General features: G+C 45.8%; 1 protein-coding gene across 4 annotated transcripts in view; it reads right to left on the reverse strand.

Moving 5' to 3' along the window:
• Nucleotides 1-20,166, reverse strand: part of RIPOR2 (RHO family interacting cell polarization regulator 2) — a 193,168-nt gene that overhangs the window by 68,786 nt on the left and 104,216 nt on the right. For all 4 annotated transcript variants that reach the window (XM_073678862.1, XM_073678861.1, XM_073678865.1 and 1 more), the window contains one exon: nucleotides 242-432. In XM_073678862.1, coding sequence (XP_073534963.1) covers nucleotides 242-432 — 191 coding nt within the window. The remainder of the gene's footprint in view (nucleotides 1-241; nucleotides 433-20,166) is intronic.

Genomic DNA, 20,166 nt, shown 5'->3' on the forward strand with positions numbered 1-20,166 from the left:
GGAGTTAGGGGACCTGTTACTTCAGTCTCTGGCCCATTCCTTATTTGGGGGCTGAGGGTTCATCAGGAGGTGGGTACCATAGGCTTCATTTACCTAGGGCACCAACATACCTAGTCCCAGCCTTGCATAGAGATATAAACTAGTACTCTGACTGTCACGTAGATCTTGCTCTGAAGAGGTGAGAAAAAATGGTCTTCCTTGAATCATGCAAGCACCAGGTAAGACACATACTAGCACTTACCTTGTCTTTTCCATAACAGTGTCTGTAAACACTGAGTCTGCACCGCCACCATTACAAACCATCCCACCACCATCCTCATCAACATCATCATCATCAAAGTCAGAGGTGTTCAGGAAATCAAAGCTCTCTAAAGCACTCTCAATAGTTAGACTCATACTGGTAGACCTGCTTCGGTTTACAGATGGCTTGCACTGCAAAGGTAGAAGGGACCAGATACATAAGAGAGCTCAGAAAAGACTAAATTGTTATCTTGTAAATTAGTTTTCGCATGATGTTATGTCTGTGATTTAATTAGAATACATACAAAACATTTACCGTTAGCAGATATTTTTCAAACAGGATAACATTTTCTGATCAATAATTGTTGCATTACATAAAAAAAAAAAAAAAAAAAAGTTCCCACAGGGGTGAGCACAGGGAACGGGCTGATGTATGGTAGGTTTTTTTTTCAGTTTTGAAAGACAATGTTAAAGGCACACAGTAGACGTCAATATGGTAGTTATGGTGAGAGTGAGGCCAGACTGCTAAAGGAGAAGAAAAACCGATGAAACCAGTGGAATTATTTTTGCCACCTACTTGATAAATGACTACCTCTACCGTAAAATTCAGAGGCTGTGAACCATAGGTATGGAGTACAATTTACTGGATTTACAGTAAATGTAAACTTCTTGCTGAGTCACTATATACCAATAAAGATTTTATAGGTGGAGCACTGGTTTAGGGTGCACTCACAATCAATTTACAGTGTACATTTGCTGTAGGCACTAGGAAAGCACCTGGTGTATACGTCAAATGCATCTATAGGACCAGAGTCACCCAAAGTCCTAAAAGGTGTAATTTTTGACCTCTGTCAAGTAAAAGCTGTCTCATTTTAGACATTTATGGCATAAGCACAGGGTCGCAGTAGGACTTGCAGTTATCTAAAAAAAAGTGGGCATCATCTTGCCACCATTAATTTGTATAGAAATCCTGAAAATTGCAGATCAAGTATGCCCATAACACCTTTATAAATGAATGGAGAGCATGGCATCATGAATGGAGAGCGTGGCATCATGAGTGGAGAGCGTGGCATCATGAGTGGAGAGCGTGGCATCATGAGTGGAGAGCGTGCATGCACGGCCACTTCGTTCCCAGTAGAGCAAGACAGGATCTTGTTCTCAAGACAGAAGAGCGCGTCAGTGGGACCTGCATCCCTCAGACACCGATAAAAATGTCCAAGATAGGATCACCTCTCAGCTGTCAGGCCTCATTATAGATTCCTTTAGATAAAAATTTCTTCGTCCTTGCACCCATGTTATTTATGTACTTTAACAGTGTTCTTATTTTTAATAGCAACCAACTTGTTTTTCATGAAAATGAATGAGGATTTACCATGTCCAAAGCATACGATAATTTTAACCAAACACTTTCCTAGCTCCCAGTTCAGTTCCCAAACCCTCTTAAAGGGAGTTTGTCACCAGATTTTTGCTATTCCAAGTGAGAGCAGCATTGTGTAGGGATAGAGACCCCGATTCCAGTGATGTATCACTTATTGGACTGCTTGCTGTAGTTTTGATAAAGTTATTGTTTTAAACAGCAGGAGATTATCACTAGAGGAAAAGTAAGCCTGCTGTCATGTAGTCCTCCATATTCATGAGCTTAGTATAACCCCACCCCTGATTGGCAGTTTTCTGTGTACAATCACTGATGAGGCAGGGTTATACACAACGCAGCATTCACAAAGCTGGCAGATTTGTAGCAGACAAAAACAATTTTACAACAAATACAGCAACCAGCAAAGTAAGCGTCACACAGCTGGAATCAGGGTCCCTGCCCCTCAGATGCGGTAGCAAAAGCCTGCTGACAGATGTCCTTTGAAGTGTTATTTCCAGCTTAAAGGCCTCATTCACATGTCCATTTTAACGTATTTGTTCTGTGTATTTTTTGGGGGGAAAATTATGTAAACATGTCCAATTTAATCAGTCACAGGTCAAAATCACTCATATAATCTATGGCTCTGTGAAAATGGCATACCACTGACTTACATTGCAGGAAATCTTATCCAGCACACTAAATGAAAGTCAGGTCATCAGATACAAAAAAAAATACAAGTCTGAATGAGGCTTAGAAGTGATCACTTATCCAAAGGATGGATGATAACTCGCAGATCCATAGAAGTCTAACCACTAGTGTTGAGCCACCCCCGTAGTGTTCGAGTTCGGTTCGTCGAACACCCGTGTGTTCGCCGAACTGTTCGTCAAACTGTTCGTCGAACACCTTCGAACACCGTTAAAACCAATGGCAGGCAAACAAAAACACATAGAAACACATAGAAAACACCTTCAAAGGTGTCCAAAAGCTGACAAACTGCTCAGAAGACATAACTAACACATGGAAAAGTGACAAGTACATATAGTCATGCGAAAAGAAAAGAGGTGGAGGAGTAAAAGGAGGGGGAGACACAGATATAGGCATGTCATGCCCTTCTAAAATCCAAAAAGTGAGAAGCCGACACGGCCAGTCCGCTCCTGCCCGTGCCACCTCCGTGTCGCCGGGTTTGTGCCAGAGCCGCGGTGAACCCTGACGGCCAGCCCCCCTCTCCCAATACTGGTGCCTGTCCGCTGGTGGGTCGAGAGAGCCCCCCTGTGGTGGAGGCAGCTCTAAGCTTTTTAATTTAAATTGTCCCTCTAATTTGAATGAATACACTTTAAATCCATTTACAAGGATCTATTGGAGGGCAAGTCTCATGCCAGCAGCCGCGTAATTCCAGCTCCAGTAGCATCCACTAAAGCTGCTGCAGTTAAAAAGCTTTTATAAGGATCGAGCTCGGCTGTCCACCGCAAGGCATCCTACTGCCAGTCCCAGCCCCTATGCCTTGGGGTGCCTCCTGATGCTCTTCACTGAGTATCCCATGGTCCCGAAGCATTTCCTTTGAAAAAATTAAGTGTCTAAACTACAGGTGGTGTAGCTTGCTTAACAGCCGGGATAATCCGCTGACTAGCAGACACTGCTACTAGGCACAAAGTATTTCCTGGGCTAGATGCAGTTAAAAATTTGTAATTAGATACTCTCGTTGGATGCTGAGAAAGCATTCCATAGAGTCTCCTGGCACGCCATATATGATTCTCTTAAAAAGCTTGGCGTAGGGGTCTAGGGGACCCTTTTATAGCCAAAATCACGGCCCTGTATCACAATACGTCACCTAGGCTGAAGATAAATGGAACTGTAGCACCCTGAGGGCTCGGTTGCTACAGAGGTATTGCACCTCACCCAGAGGTGTGATATCTCACTCTCAGGTAAGGATGGAGTGTGGATCAGGACCCGACACCTGCATGCATTACACCACATTGCCGTGGGGCAGGGCAACCAATATGCCTCTGAGATGGGCACGACAGTCCCTGTCCCTGGCTGGAGTGGGGGGAGGGAACACTGAGGAAGGGGAACCCTGTAGTGCAGGAGCAGGGAGGAAGCAGTTCCTGGGTGCATTGAGAAGGGAGTATAAAAGGTTCAGTGCAGAGAAGTCTGAGCAGAAGTGGCAGGGAGCAGGGGCTCTGCATGAGCTCTGCTCCGGAGGCGGGCCTAGTAACAGAGGCCCAGGCCTGGAAGAGGGAGAAGGAAGGAAGAGGAGCGGAGAAGGCTCCAGGAACGAGGAATGAAGGGATCCCAGGGGTGCGGACGGGCGAGTCGCCACCGCACGCCCGAATCCACCTGCGTGGAGGGGTCAGGCCAAAGGGGGAGACCGGTCCCCGAAACTAGTGGAGGCAGGAAACGACCCTCAGCTAGAAACCGGAGGCTGTGACATTTTATGTGGCGCAGCCCCTCGCTACACCCGCTAGGAAGGCACCACATAGGGTCAGGGAAACTGGCGCCAAGTTTACCAAGAGGAGGCCCGAGGCAGCCGGACAGAAGGGTTGGTAAGAAAGGCCAGACAAAGGACACACAAAGGGGGTCCTGTGAAGCGCTCCAAAGTTATCTGGGAGTTGTCTGAGCCCCTCACCTGGTGAGCACAGTACGACGTGGGCAGCCGTTACCTGCAGACGTGGTCTGGATAATAAGAACTGTGAGTAAAGGCCCTGGACTGCATCACTGACTCAGTGTCGTTACTGCTGCTGCCCTGCACCATCACCCCCATCCTCCGCATACACTGCCCTGAGGCTATACTCCTCCCGTGGGGAGTTATGCTACGCTCTGCTGCACCCACAACACCAGCCTCAGCGGTCTGCCCTGCAGCGGCGGTTCACTCTGACCGCAATCCACGGGTGGCGTAGTCGGACATTTAAACATCAAAACCACATAAATAGTTCCGCCACTGGTTTGACCACCCTGAGCCACGGAACCGGGTCGCCGCCACGAAGACTACAACCACCAGCATCCACCAAAAAGGGTCCGGCTCCGGGTGTCCCAAGGCCCAGGGGGTGCATCAGAACATTTTCATCACCTTTCACAATCACCAATGGGACAAGGCAGGGATGTCCTCTGTCCCCTCTCTTATACATCCTAGTGACGGAGCACCTGCTCTCATCAATTCGCCATAACCCCAATATTAGGTGGATTGAGGTGGGAGGCACCGAGTAGAAGTGCTCTCTATTTGCTGATGATGTCCTAGTATATATCACTCAATCACATATATCCATCCATGCTGTTATGGCTGAAATAGATCACTTTGTTACATGGTCAAATTTTAAAATCAATGCAGCGAAGTCTGAGGCCCTCGATGTCTCCCTCCCCAAATCCATATAGGATTCCATCCAGTCCAACTTTCCCTTTGCCTGGCCCTCACAGGGTATCAAATACTTAGGAATTCCTATTCATAGAGACCTCTCCCATCTATGTTATCTTAATTTTGGGCCCTTTATTGAACAACTCCATATAGACCACGGTTGGCAAGTTAGAACTGTAAGATTCACTACGTGAACCACTGGTGTTTTGTGGAAAAGCACATGTACACCGCGTTCCAAATTATTATGCAAAAAGTGTTTAGGAGTGATAAGGGAAGAATTTGTTTGTTTGTCAGTTAAACTCATTGATGGTGATGTGTGTCAGGGCTCTTTATATCACTGTAAGCAATTGCAGACACCTGTGCTAATTAGTTTGGCAGGTGTGTCCAATGAAAGGCAAGACTACTTAAGAAGGCTGTCTCACATTATTAAGCAGCCTACATTTTCTGCCAAAATGGGAAAGAAAAAGGATGTGTCGGCTGCTGAGAAGCAACAAATTGTGGAGTGTTTAGGTCAAGGCATGACTACAATCAACATTGTGCGATGATCAGGATGAAGTGTCTTGGCAATCAAGAAGTATGTAGCTGATTCACAGTACACACGTGTGCGTGCTGATAAGGGCAAATTGAGGACTCTTTCCTACAGGCAATTACGTCAGGTTGAAAGAGCAGCGGCAAAAAAGCCTTGTCATAGCAGCAGACAAGTTTTTGAAGCTGCTTGTGCCTCCAACGTCCCCCGAACAACAAGATGCAGGGTCCTTCAGAGGTTTGCAGCTGTGCATACGCCATCCTGTCGACCTCCTCTATCCACTTCACACAAGCAGAAACGGCTCCAGTGGGCCAAACATTACATGAAGACTGATTTCAAAACTGTTTTGTTCACGGATGAGTGCCGTGCAGCACTCGATGGTCCAGATGGATGGAGTGGAGGATGGCTGGTTGATGGACACCCCACGCAAACACGGCTACAGCGCCAACAAGGAGGAGGTGGAGTAATGTTTTGGGCTGGAATCATGGGGAGAGAGATTGTCGGCCACTTTAGGATCCCTGAAGGCGCTAAAGATGAACTCCATAATGTATGTGGATTTTCTCAAACAGCACTTCCTGCCATGGTTCAAGAAGAAGAACCGTGTATTTCACAGCAAGATCATTTTTCTGCATGATAATGCAGATAATGCACCATCTCATGCTGCACATAAAACATCTGCATCTCTGGCTGATATGGGCATAAAAGGGGACAAACTTATGGTGTGACCCCCATGCTCCCCTGACCTGTACCCCATTCAGAACCTTTGGAGCATCATTAAAAGGAGTGTCTATGATGGCGGGAGGCAGTTCACATCTAAGCAACAGCTCTGGGAGGGTATTCTGTCCTCATGCAAAACAATTGAAGCAGAAACCATCCAAAACCTGACAAATTCAATGGACGAGAGAGTTCAGAAGCTCCTTTCGAACAAGGGGTCCTATGTGAAAATGTAACATCACCTAGAATAAAGTTTTGAGTTGAAAACTGTTTGATTTCAGTTTCTAACAACCTGCTAATGCTTATAATTTCAAAAATGACCATTTTTTTGGTCTTTATTAAAATGAAAAGGTTGATCGAAAAGTTTGGGGGATCTAAGAGTGTGGCAATCTTCGTCGACATCTTCGTCGCCATTTCAAAACTGTGCAGAAGGGTGCATAGGTCCCTGATCTGAGACCACTCCTCCAGCGTGATTTGCCCCACCTCTGAATCTCGTTGGCCCAGGCTATACGTCAGAACGTATTGCACCAGGGCTTGTCGGTGCTGCCACAGTCGCTGCAACATGTGCAGAGTTGAATTCCACCGGGTAGGCACATCACATTTTAGCCGGTGAAGTGGCAGGCCCAACGACTTCTGTAGAGATGTAAGTCGCTGAGCTGCGGGATGCGAACGGCGGAAGTGAGCACACAGCGACCGTGCCCTCTGCAGAAGGCCATCTAGTCTGGGATAGTGGGCTAAAAATTGCTGGACAACCAGGTTCAACACGTGAGCCATACAAGGCACGTGTGTGACATTGCCCCGGCGAAGGGCCGCACCCAGGTTTGCAGCATTGTCGCACACGGCCTTCCCTGGTTTCAGGTCCAGTGGAGACAACCATTCATGAAATTGGTTCTCCAGAGCTGACCACAACTCCTCAGCTGTGTGACTCACATTTCCCAGACATTTCAATGTAAAAACCGCCTGATGACGTTGAGCCCTACTGCCAGCATAGTAAGGAGGTGTGCAGGATCCCTTCTGCGCAGTTAGAAAGCTTGTGGCATGACCAGACAGGCTTTGGGTGCAGGTGGAAGACCGAGAGGAGGTTGAGGAGGCAGAAGCAGTGGAGGAACTTTGACATAAAGAGGATTGACGCACAACTCGTGGGGACGGCAAGACTTGGACAGCAGCCCCTTGTCCTGCTGTCACCATAGTTACCCAGTGCCCAGTCAGCGACATGTAACGCCCCTGTCCATGCCTACTCGTCCAAGTGTCTGTGGTGAAATGCACCCTGTCACACACAGAGTTTCTCAAAGAAGCGGTGATGTTGTGTGCGACATGCTGGTGGAGCGCAGGCACACCTTTCTTTGAGAAGTAGTGCCGACTGGGCATCTGGTACTGGGGCACTGCGACGGACATAAGGTCTCGAAAATCCTCTGTGTCCACCAGGCGGAAAGGCAGCATTTCTGTAGCCAAGAGCTTGCAGATGGTGAAATTCAACCTCTTAGCTTTCTCATGGCTAGGAAGAAATGGTCTTTTACTTTTCCACATCTGAGGGACCGAGGGCTGGCTATTGTGCTTAGACGGGGTTGATAAGGGTGTCCCCGGCAAACTGCCGGTCTGTGAGGAAGATGCAGGCGGACATGTTAGATTGCCTTGATCCAAAGGTGGTGCTATCGATGTCGGACAGCGCTCAACACCAGCTGGTGTTACCACCTCCAAAGAAAATGATGACCTGCCAATCACGCTGGCTGTTGCGGTTAAAGAGGTGGCAGGTCTGCGCCCCAAAACAGGTGTGACTGCTGTCCCCCCAGTCACAGAGGATGAAGAGGCCGCGGATGCACAAGATATGGCAGACGGTGGTTGGCCCGGCCGGCTAGGCCGCATTGTAGCACACTGAGCTTCCCACTGCAACTTATGCTTCATGTCCATGTGCCGGTTCATGCATGAAGTACTCAAACTATGTATTTTTTGGCCTCTACTTAGCTTTTGCTGACAAATGTTACAGATAACACGAGTTGGGTCATCTTTATCGATCTGAAAAAATGCCCAGGCTATGCAAGGCTTAGCACCCATGCGACCTGAAGAGCCACCACGACTTGTGGTGAGAGGCAGAGTTGTGTTTGAGGATGCAGTTGTTGACGTGCTTCCAGTACTACGTCTCTGTCCAGGAAGGCGCAACCTGACCTCGTCGTCACTAGCATCTTCCTCCACCTCCTCTGCTGACCTCATCTCTTGGCTGACTGTGGCTTGACAGTAAGTGGGATCTCCAACCTCATCATCATCACCCTGTGCGTTATCACACCCGTCGTCCTCAGAGCCAACCTGTTCCTGCCCTGACAAAAAAACTAAAGTTGTCGCTCCAATCAGGTATTTGAGTCTGATCATCGTCTTCCTCATTGTCTCCACCAACAGGAGTTACAGTTTAGGAATGAGGGTCTACATTATGGTCAGAACCTTCTGCGTCTGGTCCTGGATCCGACTCATAAAGATTCTGGGCATCAGTGCAGATTATTTCCTCGTCTGGATTCACAGACGCGCTGGAGTCGACCTCTGATTCCCAGGCTATAGTATGAGTAAACAGCTCTGCAGACTCAACCATCTGTTCTACCTCATACTCAGACGGGCAGCTGGAGATTTGGGAGCTGTGAGGAAGCAAGTGCGATTGGGGTGACACCTTTGAGGACTGGAGTATTTGTGATGTTGAAGTTGATGTGGAGGAGAGCCCACTTAAAGGAGCACTTGATATCCGTTGAAGCACCTGCTGTTTTTGTGCCTCATCTGGAATTTGTAGCGATTGGCGTGGCCGTAAGAAAGGGATCTTATCACATTGTCCGCTAAAAGAAGTAGACATTTTAGTTTGGCTGGAAGATGGTCTTTCTTCTGCAGATGTTACTGTTGCTTTAACACCTACCCCACGGACACAACCTTTTTTCCCCTTCCCAACACGCCTATTCCCCTTTCCACCAGCAGCAGGCCTTTTTCCACTCATTTTGGTGGTTAACTAATTCACAACTCTGGAGTTGTTTGCACAAAAAAACAATGGATGGGAACCGAGCAGAGCTGAGTGGCCAAACTGTGGTATTAGGCCAAAACTATTGGCTGGGTTAGATGCAGAAAAAAATTATATTCAATTTGCAACCTGATGGAGGTCTGTATAGATGGATTAATAGAACAAGTCCCACACACAGCTAGAAGCCCAATATTTTTTCAGAGGTAGATGCAGAAAAAATTATATTGTTTGCAACCTGATGGAGGTCTGTATAGATGGATTAATAGAACAAGTCCCACACACAGCTAGAAGCCCAATATTTTTTCAGAGGTAGATGCAGAAAAAAATATATTCAGTTTGCAACCTGATGGAGGTCTGTATAGATGGATTAATAGAACAAGTCCCACACACAGCTAGAAGCCCAATATTTTTTCAGAGGTAGATGCAGAAAAAAATATATTCAGTTTGCAACCTGATGGAGGTCTGTATAGATGGATTAATAGAACAAGTCCCACACACAGCTAGAAGCCCAATATTTTTTCAGAGCTAGATGCAGAAAAAAATTATATTCAATTTGCAACCTGATGGAGGTCAGTATAGATGGACTAATAGAATGATGCTATGCCCAAAAGATTTTACTTCACTAGGTGCAGTAAAAAAATTGGTATTCTATACACAGGTGGTATATCTTGCAACACAGATAGGCTACTCCACTGACTAACACACTCTGCAATAGGCCAAAAAGGATTAGTTTTACTAGATTCAGCCAAATGCTGTGAAAAAAACTTGCACAGCACTGGCACAGACCTGCCTGGCAAAAACTGATAGGAACTGATGTAACCTAGTCCTGAAAAGGACTCCAATTACAATTAGTCTTTACTCCCACAATCTATCTATTTAAGAGCACAGACCTGCCTGATAAAAGTCGTAGGAAATGCTGTAACCTAGTCCTTAAAAGGACTGCAATCACAACTATTCCCTACTCCCAAGCTATCTGTAGATTTGTGCGAAAATTGGCTTGAAATTAACAAGGTATAGCGCACACAGCAACAGCGGTGCCGTCTAACACGCAGCTGCAGCAGTGAGAAAATGGTGGCGACGGGGAAAATGGCTGGGTCTTATAGGGCAAGGACATGTGACATACACTGCCAATGACACATGCACTTGCTTGTGTGAAAAAAAGCACTTCGCTCCGTGTGTGCGCTGCTGATAGGCTGACAGACTGCACCTCCCCACTGCAAATGCGGGAAAGAGAAAAAAAAATGGTGATCTTCATTGTTCACATAGCCCCCCTAAAAAATAACTTTTATTAATAATCTCTAAAAAGGACCTAAAAGTCCATAGACAAACAACAATAATACTCTAAATGATAGGACATATAGAATCAGGTAATACACCGACCGGGAGGGAATACAGATTCAAGCTGTCCCTGTTATGTCCCTAAATCCTGTCCCTACCTGACAGCGGAGGTTGGCACCCTAATTTGTACTTCGTGGCGCCCCCGCTCAACGTCGGTATCCCTAATGTCCCTACAAGGACCCTTGTCTTAAATTAAACAAAACCACAATAGTGAGAAAGGGTAGAAAAAGTGAACGTATAAATACAGAAGCCGATAATAGGTCAATGATTATAGATGGCCAAATTCATTTGGTCGGGTAAACATAAATGCTCTAAGGTAGAGGAGCACAGTGCTTGTTTCTCCATAGCCAAAACAAATCAAATAGCAGCCAGAGCAATCAAATATGGACACATGCTACACTTTGATAGTCCAGCTATATACCTCAAAAGGGGGCTCTGAAAGCAAAATCCCACCCAGGTAGATGTCTCCCCATACATCAAATGGAATTTAAGTATTGGTATTTGAGAAAGCATAATATCTATATCAAAGTATCAGGTCCAGACTCTGTCTGTCATAGATGTACATAATAGTAGACAGAAAGAAGGACACTTATCATTATTAGTCCCTATACCTTTTCAAAGAGAGACACTCATCATTATTAGTCCCTATTCCTTTTCAAAAGACCAGAAAATGGCAATCAGAATATACATTTTCATTAGTAAAAAAACAATAACACTAAAACCTTAATGGTCCCCAATTCCAGCAGTCAGAAAGTAGATATCATTAGTAAGTAAAAAAAATGACACTTATCCTTAGTAGTCCCAACGCGTTTCCCCCTAGTTTCCACCAGGGTTCATCAGGGGATCTGGGGAAGACCTCAATCCCTCACCCCAGATTGCCAGACAATGCTGCATGTGTAGGAAATTCTTGCACATATACCTCCCTTATAAACTCAGCTCAGCCCCATAATTAGTAATAATCGCAAACGCCTGTGTACTGCTGTCATCGTACACATGCCCGGCGTCCACCACCAAATGTAAGTCCGTGGACCGCACATGGAACGCACGCACCCGGAAATGACGATATGCTAATGACGCCCACCGGAAATGACGTCACCAGACTGCATCAGAGTATCTGGTGGAAACTAGGGGGAAACGCGTTGGGACTACTAAGGATAAGTGTCATTTTTTTACTTACTAATGATATCTACTTTCTGACTGCTGGAATTGGGGACCATTAAGGTTTTAGTGTTATTGTTTTTTTACTAATGAAAATGTATATTCTGATTGCCATTTTCTGGTCTTTTGAAAAGGAATAGGGACTAATAATGATGAGTGTCTCTCTTTGAAAAGGTATAGGGACTAATAATGATAAGTGTCCTTCTTTCTGTCTACTATTATGTACATCTATGACAGACAGAGTCTGGACCTGATACTTTGATATAGATATTATGCTTTCTCAAATACCAATACTTAAATTCCATTTGATGTATGGGGAGACATCTACCTGGGTGGGATTTTGCTTTCAGAGCCCCCTTTTGAGGTATATAGCTGGACTATCAAAGTGTAGCATGTGTCCATATTTGATTGCTCTGGCTGCTATTTGATTTGTTTTGGCTATGGAGAAACAAGCACTGTGCTCCTCTACCTTAGAGCATTTATGTTTACCCGACCAAATGAATTTGGCCATCTATAATCATTGACCTATTATCGGCTTCTGTATTTATACGTTCACTTTTTCTACCCTTTCTCACTATTGTGGTTTTGTTTAATTTAAGACAAGGGTCCTTGTAGGGACATTAGGGATACCGACGTTGAGCGGGGGCGCCACGAAGTACAAATTAGGGTGCCAACCTCCGCTGTCAGGTAGGGACAGGATTTAGGGACATAACAGGGACAGCTTGAATCTGTATTCCCTCCCGGTCGGTGTATTACCTGATTCTATATGTCCTATCATTTAGAGTATTATTGTTGTTTGTCTATGGACTTTTAGGTCCTTTTTAGAGATTATTAATAAAAGTTATTTTTTAGGGGGGCTATGTGTCTGCTGGTTGTCTCTATTTATTAGGCCCCTCATGTGATATTTTGTTTAGGTGTTTAAATTGATCTTCATTGTTCCTGCAGAGATCCATCCCCTGCCCCTCCCCCCACCCCGCTGTACACTCAAACTGCGTATTAACATTAATTTTCATCATTATTGAAAAAAATCCAGTTATGATTTTGGTGCACGAACAGTTATCGAACATAACCTCGAACAGCCGAATTTTTCTCAAATTGTTCGTGTTCGCCGAACGGCTCGAACACCGCCCAAAACAGCTCGAATTTGAGATTGGAGAACAGTTCGAGTAGAACAACGCTCATCTCTACTAACCACATGGGGACCGCAACAGCCCTTAGAACAGGGTTCAGAAATGCCCCATTAGAAAGGAGAGGTGGCTAAGCATACACACCATCGCTCCATTTATTCTCTATGAGACAGCCAAAAATAGCCGAGAGATGTATGATAAGTTTAAGATATTTCAGAACCCTGTTTTGGGGATCGTTAAAGATCCGAGTGGACAAACCCACAGCGATCTACAAGAGGCGGATACTTTGCTTTATCTAAGGCCATATTCACACATTGCATTTTTTGCTGTATTTTTTCTACAGGCAAAACCTGCTCTCTTGTCTTAGCAGTCAAGAAACTGCTTTAAAAAAAAAAAAAAAAAGAAAAAAAAAAAAAGCATGAACACAGGTCACCAATGCAAGACATATGTTCATATGATCAGGTACTGTTCAATTTCACACCTTGGTCAGCCAACTTCCCACACATCACTAATTTAATTAAACTGTACTAATCTTAACTGCCATCTCAGGTAGGTGACAATACCAAAACATTATGGTTTAAACTGGGGGGAGGAAATCACAAAAATAAATGTGTTTCACATACTGTTGTACCTTCTTTTTTCCACTAAAAACACAGCAAAACCTGATACCTGCATTTTTTGCTGTGTTTTTGCACTTAACCATTGATTTCTATGGGTGAAAAAACGCTGAAGTGACATGCTGCATCTTTTAAAACTGCAGCAGTTTTCCAATTCAGTCAGGAAAACAACCAATGTGTGCATGAGATTTCTGCTGTAAAAGAAGCTTTTAATTTACATAAATCTGCAAAAAAAAAAAAAGCAGCAAAAATGCAACGTGTGAACATGGCCTAATAAAGAATGAACGCTGGAAAAAAAACAAAAACAAATCAACCATCTAACATTAAGGACTGCATGCAGTGAAGACAAGAATTCTTCTGCAATCAGAAATGAAGTTGACCAAATTGTCCTTTAGGCCATGTTCACACTTTAGAATAAAATTTGGATGTATATTTCTGCAGCAGAGATCAGAGGCTAAACCTCAGATTTCTGCTCTATAGTTTCAGTTTACACCGCCATGGATATGCACGAGGATCAGCGTTAGTATGCATTCATGTCTGTGATTCATGGTCTGTGCATGGTCTGTGCATGGTCTATGATTTCTGGACCGGCTGCAGGATTCTTGAACCAAACTAAACAGCCTTACATACTTAGGAGGCTGTGGAGTTCAGGTCAGGAGACAAGCAGACGGTCCGGACATTGAAGTCTGTAAAACAGGGACATGTGTATGCAACCTTAGGGCTCTTTCACACGTCAGTGTTTCCGGTATGAGTGGTGACAGTTTCCACACGTACCGGAGACACTGACACACGTAGACCCATTCAAATCTATGGGTCTGCGTACATGTCCGTGTGTTTCCACAGACCGTGTGTCCGTGTGCTTCACACGCTGACATGTCAGTTTTTTTTCCGGATGCACGGTGAGCAAAAGGTCTCAAGCTGAACACACACGGATGACATCCGTGTGACACGTACCGGCGCCTGGGAATCAGCGCTAAAGTTAGCGTTCAGCACCCGGCGCTTGGGAACAGTGCTGCCCTCATCATTGTTCCTTGCTCGCCCTGTGTAAAAATAAGAATAAAATAATAAAATCCTTAAACTCACCTGTCCGGAGATGTCCCCCGCTATAATCCTCTGACCACTGATGCCTCGGAACCGGGGGGGAATGAGCAGCTCAAGCGAGCGGGCCTGGGAGCTGCGCTGAGCTCATTGAGTGACAGGACACCGCTCCTGAGCACCGCGCAGCTCCGGGCCCCGTTCAATGCAGTGGCTCATTCTCCCCGGCGTCAGAGGATTACAGCAGGGGACATCTCCGGAGGATTATATTTTATTATTTTTTACACATGAAACAGCGGGAGCGGACACTACTACTCTCAACATTGTCTTTTGCTTGTGCTGAACACAGCGCGAGCAAAGAACAATGATGAGGGCAGTGCTCAGCACCCGGCGTTTGGGAACAGCACTAACTGTGCACAGATTCCCAGGCACCGGTACGTGTGACACTGATGCAGCACACAGTTGCCACACGGATATCACCGGTACCGAAAATATACAGACATGTGAAACCGCCCAGAATTCCCTTCAATTGAGAAATATACAACCTATTTTAGCAGCAGATTTTTTTTTCGCAGCAAAAACCAGTATTGAAGTGAATGGGGTTTCCGCAATCCAATTAATGTTCAAAGGATGCGGATAATTTGTTGAACATGATATGGATTTTAACTAGGAAATCACGGCAAAATCCATATCAATTCCCACCTGTGTGAACATAGTCCAAAAGTCTAATACAGTATAATTTAGATCCCACTGCACAGAAGCAATAAATACAAACTTTAAAAGCACAAAAATATGCAAAACAAAAGTTATACAAGTATGATGGAATTAGGACAGACATGAAAGGAAGAAGTTATTGACTGAGGAAGAAATGAAAAATTAAGTTGTAGAAACACATGTTGGATACTGTTAATATTAAAACCCACAGGGCACAGCTATTTTGCCCATTTAAGACTTCATTTATTATTCCGTAGTTCCTACAGCCATGGTGGTTTAATTTTTCGGTCGACATTTATTCGAGGCAGACGTCGTATTTTTAACTATCAACAATTTTACAGTATATTATGCACTGAAAAAAGCTTTATTGGAGCATTTTTTTTAATTTTTGTTATAAGCGTTGATGCGGTATAAAACGACTTGTTACTTTATTTTGCGGGCTTTGGCGATATGGTCTTTTATGCTTTGCTACTTTTACAAATAACACTTATTTTACTTTAAGCTTAAAAGTAAAGATCCTTTGTCTTTATTTCGCCATAATCAGTGCATCGTAACTTTTTTACATTTCTGGTGATGAAGTTGTGTGAGGGCTTGTTTTCCAGGATGAGTTGATGTTTTCATTTGTGCCATTTTGGGGTACATAAAAAAACCAAAACATTATTACTAGTGTTGAGCATTCTGATACTGAAATATCGGGTATCGGCCGATATTCGCGGTATCGGAATTCCGATACTTTTGCAATATCGTATACTGGAATCGGAAGTTCCCATAATGCAATGAGCCAGTTTAATTTTATTCAGCCAATGAGGATCCTAAGAAGTGTGGGCACATCCTGTTAGGCATGTAGGCATGTTAACTAATGGCATGGCTGTGATTGGCTGCTGAAATGATGTCATGATGCACTATAAAAGCCGCCGCCGCCGCCATTTTGAGCTCACTCTGCTGTGAATTCAGTTAGGGATAGGACGCTGTTGTTCTGAGGGACAGTTTTAGCTACCTATTTGCTCTATTCTGCTTTACCCAAGCTACTTTATAGCTGTGCCTTGCAGCGTTAGTGCACAGTTCTCTGTGCTGTTCACCGCTGTCTGCAAGGTCTGGTGTGTGAGTGCAGCTCACGCTGTAGAGTGTGCTTCAGCCACGTCTGGTTGTAGTGCACTCAGTGTGTGTCACTGCCTCATACATTGTCCTTTTTTGCCAATTCATAATTTTTCCTGATATCTCCTATTAGTGTGGTGGTTCCATCCGTATTCAGCTAAATTTGTTCCAAACACACTATATAGGAGTAGATAGAGAAATTTTTTTGGTCTTGCAGCGCTAGTGCACAGTGCTCTGCATCTGTACTGTTCACCGCTGTCTGCAAGGTCTGGTGTGTGAGTGCAGCTCACCCTGTAGTGTGTACTTCAGCCACATCTGGTTGTAGTGCACTCAGTGTGTGTCACTGCCTCATACATTGTCCTTTTTTGCCAATTCATAATTTATCCTGATTTCTCCTATTAGTGTGGTGGTTCCATCCGTATTCAGCTACATTGGTTCCAAACACACTATATAGGAGTAGTTAGAGGATCCTTTCTGCAGCATTGGGCCCTGCAGCCCCAGCCAGATTAGTATTAGCCTATTTTTTGTAGCCTCATCTATTGCATTGTAGGTTACCTTCCTACATTGTAATAGCTACAAAAAGTTTGTGATACTATCGGTATTACATCTTTGGGCACATCCAGTGTCTTTTTGTGACAAAAAAAACCTAAATAAAGTTCACCAAACACTCCACTTTACAGTTGTGTAGGCCACATTAGCTCATATTAAAGTCTAGTCCACACTTTATAAAATTAGTGTTTCTTATACCTGTTAGCAGCTGTTCAGGAATAAGCACACTAAGCCCTTAGTACCTGTCTGCCTATCTTTATCAGTCTACCAAGATGAAGAAGGCAGGGAGTAAGGCATGTGGTCGTGGTCGTGGAGTTTCTGCAGGGAGAGGACGTGAGGATTCTGTGCCTGCAGGGAGAGGACGTGAGGATTCTGTGCCTGCTGCGGGCACCAGTGACTCAGCATCCCCCAGTTTTACCAGGGAACAGTCCTTTATGCGCAGCTTTGTAGGAGCTAGCCATACCCCACTGCTGCGGGAGGACCAAATTGAAGCCGTTGTCGGATGGATGGCAGCTAACGCATCGACTTCAATTAGTTCCAGATCCTCTCAGGTCCTGAGCACTGAAGAGCACCCATCTGTCTCTTCACCACCTGCCAAATTGCCCAGGCAGTCAGAGAGCCCTGGACAGGAGCCATCTCTACTTCTGTTCTCTGAATCTCTTGGCTTGGAAAGAGGGGGCCAGCCAAGCAGAATTCGAGAATTTGAAGAAGAGGTAGTATGCAGTGATGCGCAACCGTTTTGTCTCTCTGAATCTGAAGAGGCGGGTGGGCCAGTGCCTATGGTCAGCAGCACACCTCAGTACGCATCTGATGAGGAGACTCAGGTGCCACTTTCTGGTGCGTACTGTGCTGTCGAGACTACCCAGGAGAAGCAGTTGTTTGAAGAGGGTGGTGTAGATGATGAGGTCCTTGACCCATCATGGTGTGAGGGACAGGAAGGTGGTGGGAGCAGCTCTGAGGAAGAGATTCCCCGAACGGCCCAAAAAGGAGGGAGAGGGAGGGGGCAGACTTGGTTGCCTGTAGCCTCCAGTTCGGCACCCATTAGGAGCATGGCTCTTCCAAAATCCAAAGCGGGCGCTCCCAAGACTTGCAGTGCCTGGTCCTTTTTTGACACCGTTGCAGATGACATTTGCTTTGTCAAATGCAAGCTGTGTAATCAGAAGGTGAAAAGAGGGGAAAGTGTCAGCAACCTCAATACCACAAATATGTGGAAACATGTGCGGACCAAGAACATGGTGGAGTTACAAAAACACACTGAAGACCTAGGCCAACCTACAGCGCCACCTACCACCTCTTCAGCTTGTGTTGTAGCCTCTTCCTCCAGCTCACACACAGCTGGTTCGGCTTCCTCACAGGATCGCCATGGAAGAATCCTTGGCACTGTTGTACAGAGACACAGTGTAATTCCACCCACAGCACCACTTTCCCAGTCATCCTCACACTCCCAGGCCAGTCTACAGCCATCGTTAGCACAGGCATGGGAGAAAAGACGCCCATACTCGGCAAACCACCCCCGAGCACAGGCTCTGAATGCTGGCATTGCTCAACTACTGGCCCTTGAAATGCTATCATTCAGGCTGGTGGAGACTGACACCTTCCGTAACTTTATGGCATTGGCAGTCCCACAATACAACGTGCCCAGCCGCTTTTATTTCAGCAGACAAGCCGTCCCTGCCCTGCAACATCATGTGGAGGGAAAAATTAAACATGCGCTACAAAACGCCATCAGTAGCAAGGTCCACCTGACCACCGATGCGTGGTCCAGTAAGCATGGACAGGGACGATACCTTTCCCTCACTGCCCATTGGGTAAATGTTGTGGAGCCGGGTACAGATCTTGAGAGTGGCGCTGCAAACAAGTCGCAGTGTGCGCCGTTCACACTTCACCACCACTGAGTGGGCCTCTATGAAGGACATTTGCCACGTTTTGCGTGCCTTAGATTATTCCACGCGGATGGCGAGTGCAGATGATGCACTAGTCAGCATGACTATCCCCCTTATCTGCCTGCTTGAAAAAACACTGCAAGCACTAAAGGGACGAGGTTTTGAAAGAGGTGGAGGATGAGGAGTCACAAATGCCATCTGCTTCTCTACAGTCTGCGCAACGTGGTTCCTCACAAAGGCCTAGGCAGGGCACACTTTGTGAGGAGGATGAGGAGGAGTCAATGGATGAGGAAGACATCTGTCCAGAGGAGGAAGGTACACAATGCTCTAGTAGTCAGTATGTAGAGCGAGGGTGGGGTGATGCAGAGCAGGCAGAGATCACGCCTCAAGCAGGGGACAGCGTTTCTTGGCCAGTTGGCAGTCTGCAGCACATGGTTGATTTCATGCTGCAATGCCTGAGAAATGACCGCCGCATCGCCCACATTCTCAACACGGCTGATTATTGGGTGTCCACCCTCCTAGATCCTCGCTACCGGGACAACTTACAAAGCCTCATAACACCGTTGAACCGGGAGCGCAAAATGCGGGAGTACCAAGACGCACTGGTGCATTCCATCATGTTCTCCATTCCAACCGAGAGCAGTGCTGCTAGTGCTTTACAAAGCAGCTCAGTGCGTCGAGGCAGTGGAGGAAGCTCTGCACAAAGAGGGAGCAGAAGCAGCACCTCAGCACAAGGCAAGACCAGTATGGCCGAAATGTGGCAAAGTTTTGTGTCCCCGCCGCCACAAATGTCTACACCATCACAGACGGCTCCAGTCAGCAGGAGGCAACGTTTCCGTCAGATGGTGACAGACTACATGTCTTGCCCTCTTAGTGTACTCCCAGACGGCTCTTCTCCCTTCAAGTTTTGGGTCTGTAAGCTGGATACATGGCCAGAGCTTAGTCAGTATGCATTGGAGGTGCTAGCTTGCCCTGCTGCTAGTGTATTATCGGAACGCGTCTTTAGTGCTGCAGGTGGTGTACTAACAGACCGTCGCATGAGACTATCCTCCGATAACGTTGACCGGCTTACTTTTCTCAAAATGAACAAGGCCTGGATCTCTCATGAATTTGCCAGTCCTCTTCCAGAATAAATAATTGGCTGGCAACAGTATCCAGGTCTCCTGTTGTGTTCATGTTTCTACCACCTGAACTGTAATCCCTGAGCTCCAACACCGCCAGTTGGCGCTCAGAAGTGCTGTCTGCACAGTCAACACTTGCTGCCGTGTTATTGGGGTTCAGTAACGTCAGCTGTTCCCCTGCTGTGCGGACGGCAATTTCTCCTGCTCTGTCCACATTCTCACCACTACAGATTTTAAAGTTGCTCCAATTACACCTCTGGCTCCTCTGTTTTTAGCATTTACCCTGGGCTCCAATACCGCTAGTTGCTGCTCAGAAGTGCCGTCTGCACAGTCAACGCTTGCTCCAGTGTTATTGGGGTT

Source organism: Phyllobates terribilis, unplaced genomic scaffold, assembly GCF_046119375.1.
Source record: "Phyllobates terribilis strain yellow unplaced genomic scaffold, ASM4611937v1 Scaffold_4__5_contigs__length_816908805, whole genome shotgun sequence".
Lineage (NCBI taxonomy): Eukaryota > Metazoa > Chordata > Amphibia > Anura > Dendrobatidae > Phyllobates > Phyllobates terribilis.